The sequence below is a fragment of the Geotrypetes seraphini genome, chromosome 14, assembly GCF_902459505.1.
Source record: "Geotrypetes seraphini chromosome 14, aGeoSer1.1, whole genome shotgun sequence".
NCBI lineage: Eukaryota > Metazoa > Chordata > Amphibia > Gymnophiona > Dermophiidae > Geotrypetes > Geotrypetes seraphini.
In genome coordinates, this window is record NC_047097.1 from 58,193,890 (window position 1) to 58,209,921 (window position 16,032).

The 16,032-nt window shown below is 45.0% G+C and overlaps 1 protein-coding gene across 4 annotated transcripts in view; it reads right to left on the reverse strand.

The window, feature by feature from the left end:
- SLC43A3 (solute carrier family 43 member 3) overlaps positions 1-16,032 on the reverse strand; it is a 115,480-nt gene that overhangs the window by 31,207 nt on the left and 68,241 nt on the right. For all 4 annotated transcript variants that reach the window (XM_033920305.1, XM_033920304.1, XM_033920306.1 and 1 more), the window contains exons 4-6: positions 13,773-13,819; positions 2,888-2,964; positions 2,692-2,784 (exon numbers count right to left, since the gene is read on the reverse strand). In XM_033920305.1, the coding sequence (XP_033776196.1) occupies positions 2,692-2,784; positions 2,888-2,964; positions 13,773-13,819 (217 nt within the window). The remainder of the gene's footprint in view (positions 1-2,691; positions 2,785-2,887; positions 2,965-13,772; positions 13,820-16,032) is intronic.

A 16,032-nucleotide genomic window follows, 5' to 3' on the forward strand; every position in this document is an offset into this window, starting at 1 on the left:
TGGTGGAATGAGGCATTATGACATCACAATCTCAGCTCTGCTTCCCAAAGATAAACAGGATGTCATGGATACAGCTAAGGGGAACGGTTAATCTGCTGGCTGGGTTAGAGGGCAGAGGGGAGAACAGGACAATCAAGCCATTGTGACATCACTGATGAGGTTGGCTCTTATTGGTGGAATGAGGCATTATGACATCACAATCTCAGCTCTGCTTCCCAAAGATAAACAGGATGTCATGGATACAGTTAAGGGGAACGGTTAATCTGCTGGCTGGGTTGGAGGGCAGAGGGGAGAACAGGACAATCAAGCCATTGTGACATCACTGATGAGGTTGGCTCTTATTGGTGGAATGAGGCATTATGACATCACAAGCTCAGCTCTGCTTCCCAAAGACAAACAGGATGCCATGGTTACAGTTAAGCCAGCGGTCTCAAACTCAAACCCTTTGCAGGGCCACATTTTGGATTTGTAGGTATTTGGAGGGCCGCAGAAAAAAAAGAGTTAATGTCTTATTAAAGAAATGAGAACTTTGCATGAGGTAAAACGCGTTATCATAACTATAACGCCTTTTACCTCATGCAAAGTTGTCATATAGTTGTAATATAGTTTAAAATTATTTCCTTAATTGCTTCTGATCATTTCAGCTATACACAGCTGAAAGCAGTGCAACATGCAGCAAGAGACAAGGTTTTGGACCAACTATTTTGAGGCCCTCGGTATTGTAAAGAATGATTCTTTATGGAAAACTTGTGACTTAAGTGTCCGGACACAAGCACAAGCTGCGCTGCCTCCAATGGTTACCGCACGTTCTGGAACGTTGCCCGCCTCACTGCTGTAACCTCACGTAAGCTCTTTCCTGTATCTGCACGCGATTGGACTCCACCTCACAATCGCGTACAGACGCAGGAAAGAATTTGCATGAGGTTACAGCGGCCGCCGGACACTTAAGGCACAGGTTTTCCATAAAGAATCATTCTTTATAATACCGAGGGCCTCAAAATCGTACCTGGCAGGCCGCAAGTTTGAGATCAATGCTCTAAGCTGAGTGGGAGTCCTCCAACTTCACAGCTGCCAGTAGAGGGTGCTGCTTCAATATTGTGTTTTTAATTGCTAGGGTCAGGCAGGTTCCCTGGAGTCCTGAAGAGCTTGCCTGCCCTCACTACTGAAAATGCAATAGTAACATGGCACCCCAGTAAAACCCAGGTGAAGAAGGGAGAACTTGGAACTGTGGATAAGATGTTCAAGTGGTCTAATTAATAGTGTGTATTATGAATTTTGTACACTTGATGAAAGTTTAAAATGAATAAAGAATTAAAAAAAAAGAACCAAAACCCCCCCCCCAGAAAACTGTACCACTGGAAAGGGACTGGTTACATCTCAGGCAAAGGGAGGGATCCACCAGGAGTGGGATCCCTAGGATAGTAGACTTGGGGGTGGGTCAGTAGAGTGGGCAGACCTGATGGGCTATGGCCCTAATCTGCCATCATCTTTTATGTTTCTATGTTTCTATTTACATTTTCCAGGAAACCATATGCAAGTTAAACAGTACTAAAACCCAACTGCTGTAAAATGTCATCAAGCTGATTGCTACGATTCCATCAAACATAGAAACATAGAAAGATGACGGCAGATAAGGGCCATAGCCCATCAAGTCTGCCCACACTATTTACCCACCCTCTTAAGTCTACTGACCCCCTAAAGAATAATTGTAATTATACTGTCACTCTACTGACCCGCTCATTCAGTCCTAGTGACCCTATCCCTTGGCATGACCTCGTAGGGATCCCACATAGGTATCCCATTTGTTCTTGAAGTCTGAGATGCTGCGTGCCTCGACCACCTGCACTGGAAGCTCGTTCCAATGCTCAATCACTCTCTCCGTGAAGAAGTATTTCCTGGTGTCTCCACAAAACTTCCCTCCCCTGAGCTTGAGCGGATGTCCTCTTGTGGTCGAGGGTCCCCTGAGAAGAAAGATATCATCTTCCACCTCTACCCGTCCCGTGATGTACTTAAATGTCTCAATCATGTCTCCCCTCTCCCTACGCTCCTCGAGAGTGTAGAGCTGCAATTTGCTCAGTCTTTCTTCGTACGGGAGACCCTTTAGCCCCGAGACCATCCTGGTGGCCATCAAGGTAGCGATACTATAGTTTAACATTTATCAGGGAACAGTAACATCACTACATGTGTTTTTCTGTACTGGAGAGAAGCAGCAGGGAGACTGATGTAAATAAGTTGGCCACCTGTATATTTAAATGAGAGCTACGCCTTTACTTCATCAACTGGAGCGAAAGTAAAGTTTTGTTTTGGTTCAAGTTGACAACTGGTGTGAACTGAGTTAATCACACGAGCATTAAGTCTGGTGCTGCACTTGCCCGGTCTGCCAGGATATTCCTGAGCTTGGCTCTGGTTTTCAACCAATAGATTTTTTACGTGCCTTTTCTTCTCACCGTTCCAGGCATTAACTAGGCAAGTGCCTAGACAAAGTCAACAAGAGGGTTGCACGTGTCTTCCTCATCTGCCCTTCCCCTGTTCATCTCTCATAGCCTTGTTCAGTCTTGGCCTCACTCTATGTCTCCCCTCCCCCCTCCAAATGATCTCCCATTCTCAGTGCTTTCTTTTTTGTCTTACATTTCCTTGTGTAGTAAGGGGGGGAGGGAATTGGGAGTGGGTGCTTTGGGGGGGGATGAATACCTTTACTAGGAGGAAAACAGCAGAGGAGGAATCAAAGGCTCCGTTGTACAGGGTAATAATCGTAGAGCGATGCGCCTCAAACAAGTTCCCCACCTGGAGAAAAGAGAAACCCAGATTGATAATGGCAACACCACAGTCTGATAGAACAGCAGACGCCATTCCCCGACAGCAGGATTTTGGAATCAAGAGCGCACACCTGTATATTTGTGAGGAGGAAGACGATCCCACCAGAAGAAAGCAGCGAAAGAGCCGGAAAGAGCAGCACTGCGTTATCTGCGGAGGAGAGAGAACAAAGCAGTGAGTGTTATACGATTAAGACAGTTTGCAGGGATGAAGCTGAAATTTGTCTGGTTTTTTTTAAAAAAAAAATTCATATTCCACATATCCTACAATTCTATGCGGATTACAAATTATTCAGGAACTCTTTTTTTAAAAAATTCTTTATTTATCAATTTTAAATTTTAACAAAATCAAACATTTTGTACAGAAAGATTGTCTGATCATACATATATTTAAAAGAGGAAAAAAAAAAAAGGAAAGTAATTTCCGTAATAATAAATCTCTACTCAAACAATCTCAAGTCCTCAAAAAAAGATGATCCAAGGATTTATAAGTGAACTTTAAGGAAATCAGTTAATAAATTCTATACAAGAAAAAAAAAAGGTATCTAGTGACTGGATTAAGGAGCTTATATTCTCTAACTGTCCCACTCTATCTTGTGACCAGGGTCACAAGGAGCAGTGTGGGATTCAAACCCACAACCTCAGGGTGCCGAGGCTGTAGCTCTGAGCACTGCACCACACACTCCCACATGGCCTAGCACAGATAAAAAGTTAGAAGGCAGATCCTTGGATAGCTACATTCAGCACAAATATGCCCAGAACAGCTTTGTCAAACCACGTAATAAGCAGAACAGATGTGCCCTGTATACCCCCTATGTCACTCACTACACTCAGCCACATCTTGCACAAATATACCAAGCTTTATGCAGATTTTCCTTTACATTACATTACTTTAGGGACTTTAGTGGCCAGAGTGATCATTGGCCGGATTCTAAAATGGAACACGGCCACGGATCACACATCACGGCTGCAGTAATCACCCTTTTTTAAAAGCGCATGCGCCACTAACCTTTTATTATATAGGATGATAAATCAGATGGGAAAAGTGGATTCCAAAGACATTCTTCGGCACTTACTCACCATGTACTCCTGCCTCTACCATTCCCTGACCCTCCCCCCCAAATAGTTTTCCAGAAGGAGCTGTGAATCGCATTGCTTTTCTGGCAAATTTACCTCCCAGCCTATTCCCACTAAACTCTCTTACTCCTTCATCTTAATGCACTCCTCGCCACCCTAGCTCACTTTTCTCTCCACTCACACTCTCCCTTTCTGCTCGACTCATTTAAATTTATGTTCATTACTGCCTTTTACAACAAATCAAAGATGTTTACAATCATTATGTATAGGGGTTACCATACATCCGGATTTACCTGGACATGTCCTCTTTATAGAGGATTGTCTGGGTGTCCGGATGTTTTTCTAACCTGTAAGCAATTCGTCCGGGGTTTTGGCTCGAGGCCGTGTCTGAGAGGACCTCCGTGCGTGCGCGGAATGTGACACGATGACATCACACGTATGCGGGCATGCATTTGACATCTTTTCATCGCATCCGTGTACACTCAGAGGCCCTCCCAGACACAGCCGCAAGCTTAAGAAGAAGTTTGTGTGGGGCGGGGCTTTGGTAGAACGGGGTGGGCTAGGGTGTTGCTGGGGGTGGGGCCACATGTCCGGGTCTTTACTTCATGAAATCTGGTAACCCTAATTATGTAAGAAGTAAAGCAGGAGTAACATATATAATAGGAAAGTCTAACTTAACAAAAGTGGCCAACACCAGGCCTTCCCCTCTAAGTCAGCCGGCATCCTCCTCACCAGCACCTTTCCTCCTCTCCTCCCAGGGTTAGCAAGCACAGGGCCCCATTTGGAGGGCCTCTGGACATGCGCGTCAATGTGATGACATCACACATGTGTGTGACATCATCACGTCCACCTCCGCGCATGTCCGGAGGCCCTCTAGCCACGGCCCCGAGTTTGGTGTGCTGCAGCTTCAAAACGTTTGCTAGACACCGGTTTATATTTATTATAATCAGACCCATGACCCTTTACCCTTTGACCCCTTTCAAGTAGGCTCAAGACAGCACAGGCGTACCATGCGGCCTTCACACGAACAACATGCTCCATGTCCTCACACCACCTTGAAACCACAGCATTGCTTAAATCTGCAACTTCAGTCTACGAACTTGGTATGTAAATAGTCAAAAGCTTCTAGAGTTCCTTTTTTTTGGGGGGGGGGAGGGGAAGTTAATTCTATACATCTTGTGCTTCCACCGCAGTCCTAGCTGCAGGCCATAAAATCACAATGAGCTTCAAAACCTGGCAACCCATTGATATTCTTTAGCTGCACAACCATAAAATTTCTTTACATCTTCCATAAATGTTAATGTGCACTGTTACAGGAACGCTTTACTGCATTTTTTCGATGTTCCCTGTGCCAACACTACCATATTGTTATCACTAAGATTTAATTCACTTTGCTGTTCTAATTGTGTATTATGCTAATACTTGAGTGCTTTGGATTTCACTAATGATATGACAGTGGGCTTTTCAGATTTACTTTTCATTCCCGGAATACAAGGTTCAACGCGGATAAGTGTAAGGTGATGCATGTCGGTAACAAAAATCTTATGCACGAATACAGGATGTCCGGGGAGGTACTTGGAGAGACCCTCCAGGAAAGAGACTTGGGAGTACTGGTCGACAAGACAATGAAGCCGTCTGCGCAATGTGTGGCAGCGGCGAAAAGGGCAAACAGAACGCTGGGAATGATTAAGAAGGGGATCACGAACAGGTTGGAGAGGGTTTTCATGCCGCTGTACCGGACCATGGTGCGCCCTCACCTGGAGTACTGCGTCCAGCACTGGTCACCGTACATGAAGAAGGACATGGTACTACTTGAAAGCGTCCAGAGAAGAGGGACTAAAATGGTAAAGGGGCTGGAGGAGTTGCCGTACAGTGAGAGATTAGAGAAATTGGGCCTCTTCTCCCTTGAAAAGAGGAGACTGAGAGGGGACATGATTGAAACATTCAAGATAATGAAGGGAATAGACTTAGTAGATAAAGACAGGTTGTTCACCCTCTCCAAGGTAGAGAGAACGAGAGGACACGCTCTAAAGTTGAAAGGGGATAGATTCCGTACAAACGTAAGGAAGTTCTTCTTCACCCAGAGAGTGGTGTAAAACTGGAGCGCTCTTCCGGAGGCTGTTATAGGGGGAAAACACCCTCCAGGGATTTAAAACAAAGTTGGACGGGTTCCTGTTGAACCAGTACTTAAGCAGGTAGGGTTGGTCTTTGACCTGGGGGACACCGCGGGAGCGGACTGCTGGGCATGATGGACCACTGGTCTGACCCAGCAGCGGCAAATTCTTATGTTCTTATGCTTATTTCCATTGCTTATTATTTGTTAATTTTGGTGGTTCGTTGCATTTGAAAATTAATATAAAATATTTGAACTAAAAATAAAACCCGCTCTTTGAATTTAAGTTGTATATACACCAGTATTTAGATGTTTATAGTGTATAATTGTCTATACAATACTCCCCCGAAATTTGCGGGGGTTCCGTTTTAGGAACCCCCGCGAATTTCAAGAAACCGCATTCAAAAGGCAGGGGAGGCAGGAGACAGCAGTTGGAGCACTGGCGGGTGAAGAAAATCACTCGGGGTCTGCTCCGACCGCCTCTTCCTGTAGTAAAGTTGAGCTACACCAATCAGGAGCTGCTTTGTCACGCAGCTTCTGATTGGTGTAGCCCAACTTTACTACAGGAAGAGGTGGTCGGAGCAGACCGCGAATGAGTGAGTCCGCGATTTGTGAACCGTGAATTTGCGGGGGAACACTGTACTTTAATTTTACAAAGCTAGGATATACATGTCTAAAACTCTAAAATGTGCACAGTGGCATAGTACCGTACAAATACAAGTTCCGTAGGTTACTGCTGGCTCTTCGTTTTGTCCCAGGAGTTGCATTAGACAGTTTAGGAATGTTTGTCATTCAGTTAATTCAGGGTTGACTTCCTGTCTTGGGAGAAAACTGCTTTTAAAAGTTTTCTGAATCTGAGACAGTGGTCACAAGATCATAGTGTAAGCAGTATTTGGTTCCAGGATTTTGCTAATTGATATTGGATGAATAAGTAAATTTGCCTGGCACACATTATATTGTTGTATGCTGGGAATTTTAAGTGGAAAAGATTTCTGGTGGAATATCTGTTAGAGACACCCTGGAGTAGGGTGGCCACCTCTGTTAGGTAGGCAGGGGCCGGGAACTTCCCATCCCTCTGCTGCATCACCGATGATGTCATCAGTGACACAGCACAGGGAAGGCCTGGCGAGGAAGACCACGAAGCAGCCTGTTCAGTGCTGCCGCCGCCACTGTTTGCAACACAGGTATGTTGGCCTCGCGGTGGGAGGGCCGTCGGGGTTCTGCTGCTTGGGGGGATGGGAGGGAGATATGGACATAGGCTGCACAGGGGGAGGGGTTGGCGGGATCGTCGGGGTTCTGCTGCACGGGGGCAATGGCTGTACAACACCCCAAAATTAGTGAAGACCACCCACTGCAGCAGTCCTGGGATTTCTAGCCCCCAAATGCTAGATTTAGTTGTGCTGCGACACCCCAAACACTGAGTGTAAAGTTGTCAAAATGGTGCCAGACACACTTCTGACACAGCCCCCCAAACATGGAATTCCCTCCCTATTTATTTAAGAGAGGAACGCAATCTAGACAGATTCAAAAGCAAGTTGAAATGCTTTCTTTTTAAAGATGCATTTGATAGCTAGAAAGCTTGATTAGGAGCCTCAATTGAATCCTATTTCTCAACTTATTTGAAGCCCACTGCTCTCACCCCTCATATTAGTTTTTTCCCTTACTTGTCTTATTTACTATCAACAACTTGTATTTCTTTCCCCATCTTTTCCTTTTGTTTAATATATTTTGTCAGGTTTGTCGTATTTGTTTGTTTTTGTCTCCCCCAGAAATTTGTAATTTTATCGTTTTGTACATTGCTTAGAATTTTGAATAAGCGATTAATCTAATTTATAATACACTTGAAACTTCAGCACAGGTTTCCATTGGAGCTGTTTGATATTGTAGTTACTAGAGAATGACACGGTGACAAAATTCATCACCGTTCCCGTCCCCGCGGATAACCGCGGGAAACCATCTTCATGTCATTCCTTAAGGAGAGAGGGAAGAATCAGAGTATAATTGAGCACAACCACTGACCCTCAAGCTTTGCTTTGAAGAATGCTGGTGTAGAAGGACCGAGGTTGAAATAGATAATAGAAAATGACATGGGATTATTTCCCGCGGTTATCCGCGGGGACGGGAACGGTGATGAATTTTGTCACCGTGTCATTCTCTAGTAGTTACATCAAAAAAGCCCATGTATTATCTGTTCCACAAAGATCTCAAGACTTTTTTTCCCAGTTTGTTTAAGGATGATCTGTAATTGGTTTATTTGTTAACCATTTAAAGCTCTATTTTATAGGGAAGATATGGCATACAAGAACAATGCTTAGATTAGATTTAATGCAACACAATGAAATTGCTTTCTGGGTTCTGCTGCATGGGGGGGGAGGGGGGAACGGGATGGAGGGATAGAAAAATGCTGCACAAGGGGATGGGTGAAAGATGATCGTTGTACACACAAAAAAATTAGACACCCCCACCAAATAAGGCCTAGTGCATTTTTTAGACCCAAAATTAATATGACAGTGTCTTTTTTTCAGGGAAACACGGTACTGAAAGACCCTATTAGTTCCCAATGGAGGGGTTGGTAGGATGATGGAAGAGAGAAAAAAATGTGAAGACAAAGAGAAAACATAGTATAAGGAGAAAGAATAGGCCTGCATCACCCCGTTACTATAGAGCAGTGTTTTTCAACCGCTGTTCCGCGGCACACTAGTGTGCCGCGAGATGTTGCCTGGTGTGCCGCAGGGCCGCCATCAGGGCAGTACTACCAGTCCTGCATTCAGGGGCCCGGAGCTGACAGGGGGCCCGAGGCAGGGGCGCCAGTAGCTCGCCAAGGCAAAGTGAGTCGATCACCCAGGACTCACTTTGTCTTGGCGATCTAATCTATCGAGCCGATAAGTCTTCTTCTCCCCGACGTCAATTCTGCAGTCGGAGAGGAAGTTCGGGCCAGCCAATCGCTGCCTGGCTGGGTGGAACTTCCTCTCCGATTGCAGAATTGACGTCAGGGAGAGCATGCGTCAGCGTCGGCTTTGGGGCCTGTTATCCATTGGTGGGTCCTGTTCCCCGATGGCAGCGGCAGTGGCAGTGGCTTGGGGAACGGCAGGGAGAAAGAAAGAAAGGGAGCAGGCAGGGAAACAGAAGGAAAGAAGAGAAACAGAAAAAAAGAAAGAAAGGTCAGGGAGAGAGGAAGAAAAAGTTGGGGGAGGGAATGAGGTGTGGAGGAGAGAAAGCATACAGGCTGATAGAAGGGAAGAAAGATTGGATGCACAGTCAGAAGAAGAAAGTGCAACCAGAAATCACCAGACAAGGTAGGAAAAATGATTTTATTTTAAATTTAGCAAAGTGGAGGCAGTATTACCACAGTTTTCAAAGGAATTTGCCCAAATAACTTAATAGTTAACTGGGTAAATTCCCAGAGATGAAAACTTCCCTTCACTTACTATGCACAGTTCTGAATTTATATCTGCTGTCTATATTTTACAATATGGTCACCTTTTACTAAACCGCAATAGTGGTTTTTAGCGCAGGGAGCCTATGAGCGTCAAGAGCAGCGCTGGGCATTCAGCGCAGCTCCCTGCGCTAAAAACTGCTATTGTGGTTTAATAAAAAGGATGGAGGGTATATTTGTCTATTTTTGTATGCTATAAAAACCAAATACAGAGAGAGACTGAGAGCGGTTGACGAAGAGCTACGTGTGTGTCTTTCTTCGATTCCAGCCAGAATATCAGCTTTGTGTTCAGCCAAACAGGCCCAGGTTTCGCACTGAATAAAGTATTTTATAATTTTTCACTATTCTGTTTACTTAATATTTCATAATAAAGTCATTATAAAATACTTTCTTTGTGTTTATTTGATTCCTATTCAAGAGAATTACTTTATATATAGTCAATATAGGCACCAGAGTTAAATTTTTTAACATTTTTCTAATGGTGGTGTGCCTCGTGATTTTTTTCATGAAACAAGTGTGCCTTTGCCCAAAAAAGGTTGAAAAACACTGCTATAGAGAATCAGCCACTGGGGCTCAAAAGTTTTTCTGTTCAAGAACAGTAATTTACTAAGCATTTCCAGGGCTATCTCAGGAAAAAAAAACATGCTCCCAAACCACAGGCTTCAGACACCCTGCCAAAAACGTTATCCATCCTTAAGTTTCATGAACATTTTATGGTCCTGCTCAAAACATATGAGGTTGGCTCTTAGGCATTGGTGGAATGAAGCATTATGATGTCACAATACCAGCTCAGGTTATCAGAGGCTGAAGCTTTTCACACTATTTATTTATTCAATTTTTTTTTATACTGTTCGAACAGTTTACATGAATTTATTCAGGTACTCAAGCATTTTCCCTATCTGTCTTGGAGGATTGAGTAACTTGCCCGGGGTCACAGGGAGCAGTGCAGGGTTTGAACCCACAATCTTAGGGTGCTGAGGCTGTAGCTCTAACCACTACACACAAGTTTCAAGTTTATTAAAAGTTTGTTATACCGTCAAATCAGGCTTCAAGGCGGTGTACATCTAATAATTAAATTTATAACAACAAAGGGGGATAACATAATTCATAATATAAAAAAACTTTAAAACAAAACAGTGATCTATGCATATTAGTACAGAGACAAACATCAAGGAAGAAAAACATACAGAAAACATTCAGAAAACGATAGGGAAAGGGGGAGAGCTACAATGTATCAAAGTATAGAAAGGAGAAGGGAAGATATAAGAAGGAGGGGAAAATGGAAAGTTACAAGCTGAAAAAATGAAAAGTTTAAAAAAAAAAAAAAAAAATGTCCTTTAGAGGATGGTTATGAGCCGAAGGCATCTTGAAACAGAAAGGTTTTCCGTTTTGATTTGAAATGATTTAGGGTCGTTTCGTCTCTTAGATGGGTTGGGGCAGAGTTCCAAAGCGAAGGAGCAGTAACCGAAAAGTTATTATTACGCATGGTGTTGATATGTGTCTTAGGAGATGGGTATGGAAAGCAGGTTTTGTGAAACCACGCTCTCTAGGGGCAAAACATTTGTCTATCGTCCATTAGAAAAAAAAAAAAAGCCCCAGCTTCAAAGGGATAAGACTTCCTTCCTTGCAGGAGGCATTTTGAAGGCAATTCACTATAGAACACATAACAACTGAGAGAGAGCTTACTGACACTGCTGCCAACGATTGCTAAACTCCTCCCCCTAATCATTTTTTTAATGGATGTCATCCAGAAACTTGTCCAACCCCTGTTTAAGAAATGCCAGCCACTAGCCTTGACCACATTCTCCAGCTTGACACATATTTCTTTTTTGGGGGGGCAGTGCAGTATAGTTTTATAGCCAATAAATATGTTCTGTATAGATTATTTATTATCAAAGTAAAAACCAGAGTAATTTGCAGAAAAAAAACCAAACCAAAATATTAGGAAAAAGAACAAATTAATGCTGGGTGGGGATTTTGCTATGCAGCGAAAGAGCATTTTTCCACAGGTTGGCAAAGTAAATGCTCCGACGCTCCTAGGAATTCAGTGAGTGTTGGAGAAGAAGGGGGTGGGTTATGTTTATACGGTGTCAGGTCAAAAGCGCGCCGGGACAAAGGCGCGCCCAGACAATTGAGCGCAGCGCGTGCCGCCGCGCCGCTCTAAATTACTGTTTTTAGTGCTCCGACGGGGGGGGGGGAGGCGTGGGGGGTTTACTTAATAGACATCGTGCCGCGTTGTGGGGGGTGGGGGGGTTGTAACCCCCCACATTTCACTGAAAACTTCACTTTTTCCCTGTTTTTAGGGAAAAAGTTCAGTTTACAGTAAAATGTGGAGGGTTACAACCCCCCAAACCCCCCCATAACACCGGTGTGATGTCTATTAAGTAAACTGGGGGGGTTCCCCAACAAAACCCCCCATCGGAGCCCCTCAAAACTGTAATTTAGAGCGGCGCGGCGGCGCGCGCTGCGCTCAATTCTCGGTGCGCGCTTTTGTCTTTCGCGCCATTGTCTATGAACCTGTTTATACTATGGTCTTCAAAGTGTTAATTGGAACCGATATAAATCCCAGGGGAGAGAACAAAGGGAAAACAACAACAAAGCAAGAAATGCATAAAGAGGGGGGATGAGGGAAAGGAACACATGGAAAAATGACTTTATAAAATTATCTCCAAAATGTGAGCTGTTCAGATGATCAAAACACAAGACTGATGACTTGTCAAGAAGGAATACAAGCATGTGTGGTTGTAAATCAGATGTCATTATCAGTTTCAACAGCCGATCTGACTCCACGCACAAGTGGATAAAGCGGGAGAATCTGACAGAAGCAGTATGTTAAGTGACGTGAACAGCAGCAGTTCTGTCTGCAGGAATAGACGCTTTGCGACTGCATCTTGTAAGCGGACTGCTAATTCTTCAAAAGGAGCTGCCTTGTCATTGACTGCAAATAGCTTGCAAGCATCACGCCGATTCACGATGCGACGGGGGACTCTGAAGCAGGCTAAGCCATCACGCTGTAGAGTTTCTAAGAACTTTACGGCTTATGTTCAATATATTCTTCCGGTGTCAAGTGTCAAGTTTATTTCGTAGTTCATAAAATCGCTTTTTTTTCGAAGATTACAAAGCGATGAACAATAAATAATTTTCCAAACAGGGGAAACAGACAATATAGGGATGGACAGACATGCACTTCGTAGGGACGTCGGGGAAGAACTACATTTTGATATAGAAAAGAGAACAAATAGGAGTTATGTTATAATAGATCAGTGCTTGCCTACTTCAGTTAGGAATAGTAACTCGCTTTGAAAGACTAATTCATTAAAAGCGCGTAGGGCTGCCTAGGTTCGCCTAAGGCCCTTAGGCGAGCTTAGGCGTCTTGCGGGCCTCCCTAGGCTCCCGGAGGCGCCTTCAATATAGGCGGCCTGCCTGGGGAGCATTTTAAAAAACGTGCATCCCGATTGGCTGATTAGACTGCTGTAGGACGCCTACAGCTGCCTAAAATCGTGACACACTTTGTAGAATCAGGGCCTTTGTCTCCAACAGCGGCCAATCTGAAAGTATCTCGAAAATCCTCATGGAGACATCGCTCCCGTTACTTAATTCCAAAAGTAGCAGCAGCTGGTTTGATCTCCAAGCCCCACCAGCTTAAGACTTCCTCCCCTTCAGTGTTGGGCTGAGACCGAGCAGTGACTCAGACCAGCTGCCAAGCCTTCCCCTCTGATGAAATTTCCTGGCATCTACCACTAATTATTTTCTTGTTGAGTGGACACAACCACCGACTTTCCCAACCAGTGCAAGCCATACTCCTACATCGACCCCCAAGTCTGCTCTGCAGTCTCTTATTATCATTTGTGTGAATGAGCTCTAGGTCAACTATCTTTCTTGTCTTGTATATCGCCTTTTTACCTACAGGTAAACATTTTCCCTATCTGTCCTGGTGGGCTCAAACTCTATCTAATGTACCTGGGGCAGTGGAGGATCAAGTGGCTTGCCCAGGGTCACAGGGAACAGTGCAGGGTTCGAACCCACAACCTAAGGGTGCTGAGGCTGTAGCTCTGACCACTATGCCACACTCTTCTCACTTGTCTCATATTGTAGTTCCTGTCCTGCAATTAGGTTTTTAGATTGTAAACTGCCTACCTAGCCTTGCTAATCAGTTTAGTGCGACATGGTAAGTCTTGAATAAATAAAATGGAAAAATCCTACGTCTGAGATAAGAGACTGTCACAATGGAAAAAATCATTGGGGGGATACAAGGTCCAAAATGTAAGGTGGCATACAACTTCAGGTCAAAAACATCCCCCCCCTCCTTCCCCTTCTCTTCCTTTTGTCTTACCTGCCGTAGAGAATGCAATCAGTAGGGTTGCAATTGTGTACAGGAATCTGAAATGAGACAGAAGAGTCACGGCTTCAGTACAGGAGGCCAAAGATTCACAGTCATGCCCTGCCTGGTGCCTGAATAACTTTCAAACATCATACTGGGTCCATCTAGCCCTGTTTCCTGTTTCCAACAGTCACAAATACTGGCAGAAACCCAAACAGAAGCAACATTCCATACTATCAATCCCAGGGTGACTTCGCCCCATGTCTGTCTCAATAGCAGACTATGGACTTCTCCTCCAGGAACCGCAGCGTGGTTTTTAGTCCTGGCCGCGGCGGTAACAGCTCATAGAATTCCTATGAGCGTCAGAGCAGTTACTGCCATGGCCGGCGCTAAAAACCACACTACAGTTTTGAAAAAAAGGGGAGGGATGGGTATGTTTGGCAGCTTAGTACGACAACACTTGTTCAAACCAGTTTAATACCTCTTGGAGATGGAAAACAGAAAAGATTTTCCCTCGGATTTCTAGGAAGCTCGTCTCCTTTCCTTAAATGAAATTGTGAGTAAAAATATTCAGGAACAACACCATGAAGCACTTTATATAGGAAGCAGATTAATTTAAAAAGAATCCTCGCTTCCACTGGATGCCAATGAGATTTTACAGAGCACAGTGTTGTTCTATCAGACTTGATCAATAAATAAATAATACGTGCTGTCAGTGGCTTAGCGGGGGTAGGAGGTGCCCAGGGCGGTGGCCCTCCCACACCACACTCGTGCCCTCCCCCCGAACCTCATTAAATCTTCACCAAGGCGAACAACTTCTCAGGGCTGCTGCTGGTGCCAGCATTGGCTTTCTCTCTGATGTCACTTCCTAGCCCCGCAACCCGGAAGTGATTTCAGAGGGGAGCCAGACTGGAGCGAGCAGCAGGCCTGAGAAGTGTCTCACGTGGGTGAAGATTTAAATAGGGATATGGTGGGCGCGAGCATGGTGTGGGGGAGCGGAGAGGTGCCAGTGCCCTCACCAAGACGGCGCACAGGGCGGTCTGCCCCCTCCCTTACTATACCACTGCATAATGCGTAATGTTCTGTATTGTCTGTAATTGTCTGTAGTTGACTTAAAATTATGGATTGAACTACGAGCTTAAACTGATCAGTATTAAGATATTTATATTCTCTCAGTAATATTTGCAAGTTTTCTCCGTAAGAAAAAAAGGTCTTCTAATTAGCTAATACAATTAGATGCTCGGGACTCAAAATCTGTGTTAAGGTCCTAACTTTTTCCCCTTTCTAGGCACCTACATTTAAAAATTCAGCCTGAGCAAATTTTCAAAGCAGCCCATTTAGGAGGCGAAACCCTTTGAAAATCGGCCTCCTTTGCCCTTTTTCCATGTCATCTCATCAGCCCTGAAGGTCCTGGAGACATTATGCCAAAACTCTATTTTCCGATTGCACACCAATCAATTATAACTCGGTTCATCCATGTTCGCTTTGCTTTGTTTGACACGAGTTAAACTCCTTGATGTCTTTCTGCAACATCGACAGTACTGAAACTCTCAGTGCACAATCATTTGAATTTATATATATGCAGTGGCGTAGTAAGGGGGAGAGTCGGTCCGCCCCGGGGGCCATGTTGGTGGGGTGGGGCAATATCCCTCCTCTTCCCATTCCTTTCCTTCACGTACCCTACCTTCCCTTCCCCTTACCTCTAGAAGTTGTTGTTCGCGGCAGTCGACAACGTGCTCTTCGTGACCCCCCGTCGGCTCTCCCGCTGACGTCACTTCCGGGTGCACAGGAAGTGACATCAGAGGGAGAGCCGATGGGGTTGCAAGGAGCACATTCTTGACCGCTGCAACAACTTCTACTACAGGTACAAGGGAAGGGGGTTGTGTGCGGCAGGTGAATTTGGGGAAGGAACGGTGGGGGGGTCACCACCCCGAGTGCCTCTCACCCTCACTACGCCACCGTATGTATAACAGTAAGAGCAGGTGTGCGACCTGTGTATTTATAATAGAGGGTGGGAAGGGGGAGAAACAGTGCCACAAGAGGGCTGGTTGAGTTCCCCAGGGTCCACCAGCTGAGAAGAAAGGGAAGTTGGCAGCTAGAAGGGGGGTGCGGTCCTCCCTGGGTGCTGCACCCTTCCTCCTCTCCGTCCCCCGCTCCTCTCCTCGCTGCTCATATGCACCCTTGCCTTCCCCACGAGTCTTTTTTTACTTCCCTGATGCAAGGTTGCTGCCCGCGTTGGCAGCGGCGCTCTCTCCCAACGTCACTTCCAGGA